The sequence below is a fragment of the Bombina bombina genome, chromosome 4 (genome assembly GCF_027579735.1).
Source record: "Bombina bombina isolate aBomBom1 chromosome 4, aBomBom1.pri, whole genome shotgun sequence".
NCBI classification, from domain to species: domain Eukaryota; kingdom Metazoa; phylum Chordata; class Amphibia; order Anura; family Bombinatoridae; genus Bombina; species Bombina bombina.
In genome coordinates, this window is record NC_069502.1 from 537,305,126 (window position 1) to 537,318,494 (window position 13,369).

Genomic DNA, 13,369 nt, shown 5'->3' on the forward strand with positions numbered 1-13,369 from the left:
CTGGCCTGCAGGAGGAGGCAACGAGCACTACAGCAACGCTGTTAAATACCACTCCCCTTACCCATAACCCCCAGTCATTCAACCAAAGGAGAAAGGAAGTAATATAAGGTGCAGAGGTGCCTGAGGTTTATGGAAAAAAAAGTCTGAAAATACAGGGCGGGCCGTGGACTTCAAGAAAGAAACAAATTTATCAGGTAAGCATGAATTTCATTTTCTTTCTAATGACACAGTGATTCCACGGATCATCATAATTACTATTGGGAATCAATACCAAAGCTAGAGGACACAGATGATAAGGGAGGGACAAGACAGTTAGCCAAAACGAAAGACACCACTGCTTGAAGAACCTTTCTCCCAAAAGCAGCCTCAGCTGAAGCAAAAGTATCAAATTTGTAAAATTTAGAAAGTGTGCAGAGAAGACCAAGTAGCAGCCTTGCAAATCTGATCTACAGAAGTACCATTTTTGAAAGCCCAGGTAGAAGAAACAGCCCTCGTGGAGTGAGCCGTGATTTTCTCAGGAGGCCGCTGACCAGCAGTCTCATATGCCAAGCGAATAATACTCCTCAACCAACAAGAAAGCAAGTATCCGTAGCTTTCTGACCCTTACGCTTCCCAGAAAAAATAACAAATAAAGAAGAAGACTGGCGAAAATCCTTAGTCGCCTGTAAATAATATTTCAAATAACGAACTACATCAACGTTGTGCAACAAACGATCCTTATGAGAAGAAGGATTAGGACACAAAGAAGGAACAACAATTTCTTGAGTAATATTCTTATCAGAAACAACATTGGGAAGAAAACCAAGAGTAGTACGAAGTACTACCTTATCAGAATGAAACATAAGGAAAGGGGACTCATACTGCAGCGCAGAAAGCTCTGAAACTCTTCGAGCTGAAGAAATAGCAACTAAAAATAAAACCTTCCAGGTTAATAACTTGATATCCAAGGAATGCATAGGCTCAAACGGAGCCTGTTGAAGAACTCTCAGAACTAAATTATGACTCCAAGGAGGAGTCACAAACTTAACCATAGGCCGGATTCTAACCAGAGCCTGACAAAAAGACTGAACATCTGGCACATCCGCCAGACGCTTGTGCAACAAAATAGACAACGCAGAAATTTGACCCTTCAGGGTACTAGCAGACAAACCTTTCTCCAGACCCTCCTGGAGAAAAGACAAAATTCTAGGAATCCTAACTCTACTTCAAGAGTAGCTCTTAGATTCACACCAATACAGATATTTACACCATATCTTGTAATAAATCTTCCTAGTCACAGGCTTATGCACCTGAATCATAGTCTCAATGAGAGACTCAGAAAAACAACGCTTAGAAAGAATCAAGCGCTCAATCTCCAAGCAGTCAGCTTCAGAGAAACGAGATTTGTATGAAGGAAGGGCCCCTTAAGTAGAAGGTCCTTCCTTAATGGAAGACTCCACGGTGGAGACGATAACATCTCCACCAAGTCTGTATACCAGATCATGCGAGGCCAAGCCGGCGCAATGAGAATCACTGATGACCTCTCCTGTCTGATCCGAGCAATGACCCGAGGAAGAAGGGCAAACGGAGGAAACACATATGCCAGACTGAACATCCAATGAACTGCTAAAGCGTATATTAGAACAGCTTGAGGATCCCTTGACCTCGATCCATACTTCGGAAGCTTGGCATTGTGAGGAGATGCCATAAGATCCAATTCCGGTTGACCCCATCTGAGAATCAAGCTGGAAAACACCTCCGGATGAAGTTCCCACTCCCCCGGATGAAAGGTCTGTCTGCTCAGAAAATCCGCCTCCCAAATGTCCACCCCTGGAATGTGGATCGCAGACAGACAGCAATTGTGAGCCTCCGCCCACTGAATAATCCTGGCTACCTACTTCATCGCCAGGGAACTCTGAGTTCCCCCTTGATGATTGATGTAAGCCACGGGTGTTATATTGTCCGACTGAAATCTAATAAACTGGGTTGAAGCCAACTGAGGCCAGGCTAGAAGAGCATTGAAGATTGCTCTCAATTCTAAGACATTTATAGGAAGAACTGGTTCTTCCCAGGTCCACAGACCCTGAGCCTTCAGAGAACCCCAGACAGCTCCCCAACCAAGCAGACTGGCATCCGTGGTCACAATCACCCAGGTAGGCCTGTGAAAACAGGCTCCCTGGGAGAGATGATCCTGAGACAACCACCACAAAAGAAAATCTCTTGCAGCCTGATCCAGAACAATCTTTGGAAACAGGTCTGTATAATCCCTGTTACACTGACTTAGCATGCATAACTTCAGAGGTCTCAGATGGAACCGAGCAAATAGAATAATGTCCATGACTGAGACCATTAGACCAATAACCTTCATACACTGGGCCATCGACGGCCGAGGAGATGACTGAAGAGCCAGATATTAATTGAACATTTTTGACTTCCTTGCTTCTGTCAAAAAAATCTTCATTTCCAAAGAATCTATAATGGTTCCCAAGAATACCACCCTTGTGGCCGGAATCATGGAACTTTTTCCTAAATTCACCTTCCAACCGTGCAGAAAAGACAACAAAAACTCTGTGTGAGAGTTTGCTAGTTGAAAAGATGGCACCTGAACCAGAATGTCATCCAGGTAAGGAGCTACTGCAACCCCCTGCATTCTGAGAACTGCCAGTAACGCACCCTTGATCCTTGTGAATAGGAATATGTAGATATGCATCCTTCAGATCTACTGTAGTCATGAACTGACCCTTCTGAACCAGAGGTAGAATTGACCGAATAGTCTCCATCTTGAATGATGGAACCTTGAGAAATTTGTTAACCAATTTGAGATCTAAAATGGGTCTGAACGTTCCCTCCTTTTTGGGAACGATAAACAGATTGGAATAAACCCCTAGTCCCTGCTCCTGAACTGGAACAGGAACGATCACTCCCATATCGGAAAGATCCTGGACACAACTTAAGAATGCCTCTTTTTTAACTGTTTTACCGATAACCTTGAGAGATGAAACCTGCCCCTGGGATGAAAAGTCTTGAACTCCAGCTTGTATCACTGGGATACAATATCTACTACCCAAGGATCTGGAACATCTTTTGTCCAGGCTTGAGCGAACAAAGACAGCCTGCCCCCCATGCGATCCATTCCCAGAAAAAGGAATTCCAGGGTTCTCCCATTCCCGAGAAATAATCTCTGAAACCCTACCCGGAACAGAAAAAACTTCCGCCACAGAGGGAACATCAAAAAACGTATTAAGCTTACTAGCCTTCTTGGGAGTAACTATGACCGACGAATAAGAGTCATCCAAAGTAGCCAAAAATCTCCCTGAGTAACAAACGGAGGTGCTCCAACTTAAATCTGAAAGAAACCACCTCAGAATTTGTCAAATGAGAAACACTATCAGATTCTGAAATTTCACCCTCAGACGCTACTGAAATATCTTCTTCCTTGGTCCTATGAGAAGGAACATTAGATAAAGCTGCAACAGAATCAGAAACCCTTCTGCATTTACCCTGTAACACAGGAAAAGCAGACAATGACTCAGATATAGCAGAGGATATGTGAGTAGACAAATCCTGCAAAGAAAAACTAGCCTGAGACTAAACGCAGGGCACTGCATGTGAAGAGAAGTAAAATTCGGATGAACAAGGAGAAAGCTGGGTTACAGCTGGAACAGGAGGCTCCTGAACAACAGTCTCCCTAGAAAATGAAGGCTCTGTATCAAAAAGTCTATCCCTATACTGCATAGTCCTCTCTATACATGTGGAACAGAAAGGGATAGGAGGCTCCACATTAGCATCTAGGCATAAGTTACAAGTCTTCTTGGTCCATATTAGTCACACACAGAAAAAAATTATGAATACATTTTTCAAAAACATATATAACACGTTACTGTCTCTTTAAATAACGATACTATCACTTTAATAATAAAAATAAAAAACAAAGCACTGATCCCTACAAGCACCTCTGCACGCTAACAGCCCAACTGAGATGCTAAATAACCCCTCTACCAGCCAGAGGATATGAGAAGCGCAACCAGGAGGAAAACACTGCACAGATAGATGAACCGAACCTCACACAGACGTTCCCAAAGAAAACTGCAAAACCGGAGTGGACACAGAGAGAAACTGCTCACTGCAGTACTAAATAAACACCCAGAGTGAAAGAGCGCGAACACTATGCGCCATACCAAAACTCTGCCCACCTTGGGCGTCATACAACCTCCCGGCCAACATAACAGCCTAATAGAAACATTGCCACCGGGAGAAACTTACACAAAGGCAGAGCCGAAATAAAGCTGCCTAAAGTGACCAAACGTCTCAAGTAAAATAATAAATGAATAAATAAAAGCCTAGCATCCCACTCTTCACAATGCCCCACGCAATACAGAAAATAAAAAACCTGAACACAGTCAGGAAAACTACCCCACAGTACTGCCAGGAAAATAAATCCTGAACCCTCAGGTATATTAACCCTCCAAGTGCCAAAATTATTTTAAATAAAAAACAGCACTTACCTCAAAGATAATCCACCCAGCAGCAGGGCAGCTCACAAGTATGAAAGGGAAAAAACTCCTTACATGGACCTGTGGAAGAAACAAAAAAGACTGAGTAATCCTACTCAGGCTTTACAAGCAAACAGGGGCAGCAAAAACTTATATGGGAGGCGCAGAGGGGATTATACCCCCCAAGTTCCCAAATGCTCAAAAGCCACCATTTGCTCTACTGAAGAGACTGACATGGAACTACGGCTATACCCCAAAAGCAACCAAAGCAAACCTGATTTGCTTAAAAATAACAAACTCTTGATAGAAGAATCAGACACCTAACTTTACCACCTCCTTGCACTACAAGCAAAGAGAATGACTGGGGGTTGTGGGTAAGGGGAGTGGTATTTAATAACTTTGCTGTGGTGCTCTTTGCCTCCTCCTGCAGGCCAGGAGTGATATTCCCAATAGTAATTATGATGATCCGTGGACTCACCGTGTCATTAGAAAGAAATACACCTTATGGATGTGTTTATCTATGAGCTAAGCTATAGCCACTAATAGCACCTTACTTATGGTTATTCAAATTACATACTGATTGATTTTATTATTGCTAACCTTGGATTTACACAAGCAAATAAATCTGGAGGATACAAAGTTACACTGTCCACATGACCAAGCTATATCCAATAAAATTTGAGCGGTCTGTCTAAATAATTGCCTGATAAGCAAAGATAGCAGGCAGTTTTTTCAATGGCGATCGAGACGCAGTACTTGTAAACCGTAACTCCCAAAGGTATGTTAATGTAACAACAATGTTTCTTTATATCACAAATTCCTATAATTATGGGTTTCATGCTCTGCTACATTTGTTACAACCCCTACTAACGCAATAAGTTTATATACCATATGGATCTATGCCAATACAAGCTAGAGTTTAATGAATTAACACTGATAATCCAAATAGGGTGTTTGTTTGTTTGTTTTTGCCTCTGCTGGATTAACCCTTTGAGGACACATTGGTATTCACATAGGTGGTAAGTTTAATGGATGTTAATAATGGATTTTTGTATTTTGTCTTCTGTATAAATGTTGTGTGTGTATATATATATATATATATATATATATATATATATATATATATATATATATATATATATATATATATATATATATATATATATATATATATATATATATATATATATATATATACACATACACACACACATACAGTATCTCGCAAAAGGGAGTACACCCCTCACATTTTTTAAAATATTTTATTATATCTTTTCATGTGACAACACTGAAGAAATTACACTTTGCTACAATGTAAAGTACTGAGTGTACACCCTGTATAACAGTGTACATTTGCTGTCCCCTCAAAATAACTCAACACACAGCCATTAATGTCTAAACCGCAACAAAAGAGTACACCCCTAAGTGGAATTGTCCAAATTGGGCCCAATTAGCTATTTTACCTCCCCAGTGTCATCTGACTCGTTAGTGTTACAAGGTCTCAGGTGTGAATGGGGAGCAGGTTATTAATTTTGGTGTTATCGCTCTCAAACTCTCTCATACTGGTCACTGGAAGTTCAACATGGCACCTCATGGCAAAGAACTCTCTAAGGATCTGAAAAAAAGAATTGTTGCTCTATATAAAGATGGCCTAGGCTATAAGAAGATTGCCAAGACCCTGAAACTGAGCTGCAGCATGGTGGGCAAGATCATACAGCAGTTTCATAGGACAGGTTCCACTCAGAACAGGCCTCGCCATGGTCGACCAAAGAAGTTGCGTGCACATGCTCAGCGTCATATCCAGAGGTTGACTTTGGGAAATAGACGTATGAGTGCTGCCAGCATTGCTGCAGAGGTTGAAGGGGTGAGGGGTCAGCCTGTCAGTGCTCAGACCATAACTTGCACACTGCATCAAATTAGTCTGCATTGCTGTCATCCCAGAGGGAAGCCTCTTCTAAAGATGATGAACAAGAAAGCCAAAAAACAGTTTGCTGAAGACAAGCAGACTAAGGACATGGATTACTGGAACTATGTCCTGTTGTCTGATGAGACCAAGATAAACTTATTTGGTTCAGATGATGTCAAGCGTGTGTGGTGGCAACCAGGTGAGGAGTACAAAGACAAAATGTGTCTTGCCTACAGTCAAGCATTGTGGTGGTAGTGTCATGGTCTGGGCCAGCATGAGTGCAGCACTGGGGTGCTATAGTTCATTGATGGAACCATAAATGCCAACATGTACTGTGACATACTGAAGCAGAGCATGATCCTCTCCCTTCGGATACTGGGCCGCAGGGAAGTACTCCAACATGATAACAACCCCAAACACAGCTCCAAGACGACCACTGCCTTGCTAAAGAAGCTGATGGACTGGTCAAGCATGTCTCCAGACCTAAACTCTATTGAGCCTCTGTGGGGCATCCTCAAACAGAAGGTGGGGGAGTGTAAGGTCTCTAACATCCACCAGCTCCGTGATGTCGTCATGGAGGAGTGGAAGAGGACTCCAGTGGCAACCTGTGAAGCTCTGGTGAACTCCATGCCCAAGAGGGTTAAGGCAGTGCTGGAAAATAATGATGGCTACACAAAATATTGACACTTTGGGCCCAATTTAGACATTTCCACTTAGGGGTGTACTCACTTTTGTTGCCAACGGTTTAGACATTAATGGCTGTGTGTTGAGTTATTTTGAGGGGACGGCAAATTGACACTGTTATACAGGCTGTACACTCACTACTTTACATTGTAGCAAAGTGTCATTTCTTCAGTGTTGTCACATGAAAAAATATAATAAAATATTTACAAAAAATGTGAGGGTGTACTCACCTTTTGTGAGATACTGTACATACACAGTATATATATAGCCTGGCATCTAGATTTTGGACATTTGCTCTAAATGGTTACCCTCTTAAAAGGATATCCAGAACCCAGTCATCTAAAATAGTTGTTGCCCAAATGCTTCTGTATTTGGCAAGACAACCCCCTACATACCATCATTGCTTCTTAATTTGAAAGGAAACAGATTTCCCACATCCTCTACCTCTAGAATGGGTGTCACTCTTGGTAGTCTGGGGACAAAAAGCATCTCTGAAAAACAGTGGATTTAAATCTTGAGAGAGAAAATCTATGCCTAAAAGCTAAAGGACTCCTACAATGTCTTGGAGCCTATGGAAGAAATGAACTCTTACTTCCAGAACACTTAACAACAAGATCTTCCAATTTCTTACCAAATAGCATACTACCTTTAAAAGGGAAATTCAGAATGTTAGCTTGGATCCGCTTCCCATCTTTGAGGAAGACAGCACTGGTAAGAAACATTCAGCTAAATATATATATATATATATATATATATATATATATATATATATATATATATATATATATATATATATATATATATATATATATATATAAATAAATAAATAAAACAGCAAAAAATATTGGTGCACATCCAACCACTTAAGTCCACTCTTTCATGGCATATTTGTATATGCTTCTGTCTGCCAACTATACATAGCTTCTAATAAGATTGGGATAAACATCTCGCAATAATATGAGCCTATATCTGTGCTGCAAAAACAAATATACTTCTGTCTGCTAAATATACTTACATAGTTCAAATAAAATTGGGATTAACATCTCGCAATTATATTGACTTATATTTATGCTGCAAAAAAATTATTTGCTTTAAAAATGCCTTTAAATTAAATGGGATCTTAGTCACACAATATGATCATATTCTGCTAAGGCAGTCACCACTTACAAGGTGTCCCACAAAGACTGGTCCTACACTAACCAGTTGTTAGGACCAGTCTTTGTGGGACACCTTGTAAGTGGTGACTGGCTTAGCAGAATATGATCATATTGTGTGACTAAGATCCCATTTCATTTAAAGGCATTTTTAAAGCAAATCATTTTTTTGCAGCATAAATATAAGTCAATATTATTGCGAGATGTTAATCCCAATTTTATTTGAACTATGTAAGTATATTTAGCAGATAGAAGTATATTTGTTTTTGCAGCACAGATATAGGCTCATATTATTGCGAGATGTTTATCCCAATCTTATTAGAAGCTATGTATAGTTGGCAGACAGAAGCATATACAAATATGCCATGAAAGAGTGGACTTAAGTGGTTGGATGTGCATCAATATTTTTTGCTGTTTTGTAATTATTTTGGTCACTTTGGTAGCACTCGCACAATATGTGTGTTAAGATTAAACAGTCCTTTTGTGGTGTGCTTAACCAAAAAACCCCTTTGTTGTATATATATATATATTGACCTGAAACTGATACTATATTGGATAAATGTCTGCTGTATTGAACAAGTAGCTATACAATCAAATTAAAAATGTCCAATTTATTTTAAGAATTAATAACCTATTCTTTTTATTTTTCAGACAAACTGACATTTTAAGTCTCTGTATGACTTGGGAAACTAGATTTCAGATAAAGGGATTGTGCCTAATTTTCATATGGGGCTAATAGATGCTGATACAAGATTGCCTGCATGGGGTGACCTAAGTCATATCATATGGTTATGCACTAAATGTTTATCTAACTTTAAATACATCTCTTAAAATATTATAAGCTGATATACAGAATAAGTCAGATAGACATATATATTTCATTGATTGATACTACTAGTTCCTCATAAAAATTCAACTTTTAAGACATATTCTAGAATATGATAAATACAATACTGGTGTTTCATATTAAAATAATTAGAAAAAATTGCGTCCCATCTATATTAAAATTGTAAGTGATTGATACTGCAAATTAAAGTATTTGATAAATATTTTTTACAGTTAGATAATTAAGCTGTTAGCAATGTTGATGGTGAGACTGCAATTGTGGTTGTCTGCTGCCCCCTAGGGTATTAAAAATTGTGTGACAGCCAAATGGATTGACTACTAGAAAACATGCAAATCCAAATTAACCAATGAGAGGGACAAGCTCCGAGGGCCAATGGAAAGACAGCTCCATTAAGGGCCTATCGAATTTATTAGAATAAGAATAATAGAATAAGAAAAGGGGGGTAATATCACATGATATAACCTCATGCAAGGGGAGAGAAAAAAAAAGTATTTTTGTCTGCTAACGTTTGACTGAAAACTTTGCTGCCTTTTTTGGGGACACAGTCACTATAAGCAAAATCTGGGACTAACTTCTTGATCCATTTTGCAATACCTTTCTTCATATGAGGTGACCTGAATCTACTTGGAAAATGCTGGGACATTTAATTTGGTTCATGTGGTGATGCATGACTGTTCTATATTTTTAATATTTTAAACAAAGGTATTCTAAGACTATAGTCAGATTGCAGCTATATAGATTTTATTTTAGGATTTACCTTATTGTAGATAAATAAGAATTTATTTCAGATCAGATATATTGGCAAATAAACTGGCTGTTGGCATTAATAATATATATAACTTCTTGTGTTTTAATTGGAGTTATATAAAATCATTTGTGGGCTAAGTAGCTTAAAGGGACACTGAACCCAATTTTTTTCTTTTGTGATTCAGACAGAGCATGCAATTTTAAGCAACTTTATAATTTACTCCTATAAGCAAATGTTCTTCATTCTCTTGGTATCTTTATTTGAAAAGCAAGAATGTAAGTTTAAATGCCGGCCCATTTTGGTGAACAACCTAGGTTGTTCTTGCTGATTGGTGGATACATTCATCCACCAATAAACAAGTGCTGTCCAAGGTTCTGTACTTTCTTTTTCAGATAAAGATAGCAAGAGAACAAAGAAAAATTGATAATAGGAGTAAATTAGAAAGTTGCTTAAAATAGCATTCTCTATCTTAATCACAAAAGAACAAAATTGGGTTCAGTGTCCCTTTAATTATATTTGTCTGGAAGTTAACAATCCATACCTTGGTATCTCATTGTGATATTTTAATGCAACTCTGATTTGGGAGATTATTGTGAATAAGGTAATTTGTAAAGTAAGTGTGGATCATTTGATTCATAATCTGGTTTCTATAAATATAATTCAATGTGTTTATAACTTTAACTAATATAAATAACTTAGGAATAAAATATTGATTTTAATTGTTTCGTATATATGCATTTTATTGGGGGTTTGATTTAAAGAATAATTATTAAATAAATTGTATTATAACCTGGCCATATACTGACAAGGGTGTTAGTTCATGTGTTTCATATAGATAACACTGTGCTCACACACGTGGAGTTCCTAGGAGCCAGCACTGATTGGCTAAAATGCAAGTCTGTCAAAATAACTGAAATATCGGGCAGTTTGCAGAGGCTTAGATACAATATAATCACAGAGGTAAAACGTGTATTAATATAACTATGTTGGTTATGCAAAACTACGGAATGGGTATTAAAGAAATTATCTATCTTTTAAAACAATAAAAATTATGGTGTAGACTGTCCCTTTTAATGCTTAATGGTTGTAAAACTTTAACACACACTAATATAGCAAGAAATGCTGCAAAGTGCCTCCTTAAAAAATTGTCAGTAGCCCACAGGATCTGACTTTTGAAGAAAATCCATTCTGTAATTTTGGTTGTAGGTTTGACTATAATATTTTCACTATCAGATATCTCAAAAACTACTGAATAGACTTAGCACTTGAACTTAAACACTGTATGCATTACAGTTCATACATACTGCAGTGCAGTTAAGCAGTCATCATGAATCAGAGTCACCTATGCAGGTGGAGTGGTGCATGTTATTATTATCAGTAGTACGGTTTAAATCATCTGTGTATGGAGAAGAGTGTAAAGTAATGGGCATAGGATAATCATTTGAGGTATTTCGCTTGGTAAGACAATGTTTTCTGTACTGTTGATACTAAACCCAAATTTTATCTTTCATGACTCTTCAATTGAACTTTAATTCTGTATGTTTGACAAGCAGCTCTGAACACCTCATGGGGCTTAGGGAAGCCTCTCCTGCGGTTCCCAGTCTTAAAGGGACACTGAACCCAATTTTTTTCTTTCATGATTCAGATAGAGCATGCAATGTTAAGCAACTTTCTAATTTACTACTATTATAATTTTTTCTTCGTTCTCGTGCTATTTTGGTTCAGACCGCTGCACAGCACTTGTTTATTGGTGTGTGCATTTAGCTAGCTACCAATCAACAAGCAAAACCCAGGTTGTGAACCAAAAATGGACCGGCTTCTAAACTTACATTCTTGCTTTTCAAATAAAGATAGCAAGACAATGATGAAAAATTAATAAATAGGAGTGAATTAGAAAGTTGCTTAAAATTGCTTGCTCTATCTGAATGAATCATGAGAAAAAAAAATTGGGTTCAGTGTTCCTTTAAGACTGGGAACCACAGGAGAGGCTTCCCTAAGCCCCATGAGGTGTCCAGAGCTGCTAGTCAAACATACAGAATTAAAGTTCAATTGAAGACTGTGAGACTTATTTTAAAATGCATATAACACAACTGCACTTATTTTGTTCAAATTTAGTATTGGAGAACCAACTTGCAGTCAATACAAAACTTGAATACTTCAAAGCTGTTCTGAATAATTAAAAAAATACCTTGTCTTTGTATTGGTGTTATGGACCTTAACTTATTGTTGGTTTTTTTGGCCCGAGGACTTCTGGACTTGGAACTAGGTGTTGGAGACCGTTCAGAACCATAAGTTGTATTCTCATATTCATCAGAATAATAAGAGTCACTATTTTTGTTAACATCTGAACGTCGGTCATTGCTTAGATTGCGTCTGCTTCTTGTTCTTCCTCGTTCTCCCATCTCTAAATCAAGGTCACCCTTCATCGTAATACTTGTGTTCTTCTTAGTAGTATAGGTCTGATTGCTGGTAGAGTCTCTCGGGGACTGATGGTTCCTTCCACTCTGCTCATTATGGTCATCATACTGAAAATATGGACTCCTGGTGTTCATTTCAGTTCTCTATGCATTTCTGCAAAAAACAAAGGGAAACACTAAACTAGTTAAAACTAAGTATTGTACAAAACAGAGAGAAGTAAAGTGACTAAACTCCCCAATCAGCAGTGATAGTAACAAGACCCTGATACACGACTGATGCAGTGAATTAGAGCATATATATATATATATATAAAAATAAATAAAACCACTCTTCAGGGCTCTGTACATACTATTCAGAAAGGAAACAGACAGGAACTTACTGGAGGTGACTAGTTGTCATCTGCCATCACTAAAAAATGCTCTCCCTATTCCCCAGTTTAAAAGGGTGTTATGTAATAACAGCAATATGAGACAAACCCGGGAACAGCTGTGAGAAATGAAGACCAGATTCTTGCAAAGAGGCTATCAAGGAAAATACATTCAACAACATTTCTGGACCTTGGAGAACATGGATCAAGATAGAGCTTTGCAGACGTCTAAGCCACAACATGGGGGTGAGAGAATGATGTTTACAACAGCCTACACATCTGATAAAAACATAATTTATGCTTACCTGATAAATTTATTTCTCTTGTAGTGTGTTCAGTCCATGGGTCATCCATTACTTATGAGATATATTCTCCTTCCCAACAGGAAGTTGCAAGAGGATCACCCAAGCAGAGCTGCTATATAGCTCCACCCCTCACATGTCATATCCAGTCATTCGACCGAAACAAGACGAGAAAGGAGAAACTATAGGGTGCAGTGGTGACTGGAGTTTTAATTAAAATTTAGAACTGCCTCAAAAAAAGACAGGGCGGGCCGTGGACTGAACACACTACAAGAGAAATAAATTTATCAGGTAAGCATATGTTTTCTCTTGTTAAGTGTGTTCAGTCCACGGGTCATCCATTACTTATGGGATACCAATACCAAAGCTAAAGTACACGGATGATGGGAGGGACAAGGCAGGAACATTAAACAGAAGGAACCACTGCCTGTAGAACCTTTCTCCCAAAACCAGCCTCCGAAGAAGCAAAAG

The 13,369-nt window shown here is 38.6% G+C and overlaps 1 protein-coding gene across 1 annotated transcript in view; it reads right to left on the reverse strand.

Moving 5' to 3' along the window:
• LCA5 (lebercilin LCA5) overlaps positions 1-13,369 on the reverse strand; it is a 121,029-nt gene that overhangs the window by 60,659 nt on the left and 47,001 nt on the right. Inside the window, exon 2 of the mRNA XM_053710471.1 lies at positions 12,000-12,382. Coding sequence (XP_053566446.1) covers positions 12,000-12,363 — 364 coding nt within the window. The 5' untranslated portion in view covers positions 12,364-12,382. The remainder of the gene's footprint in view (positions 1-11,999; positions 12,383-13,369) is intronic.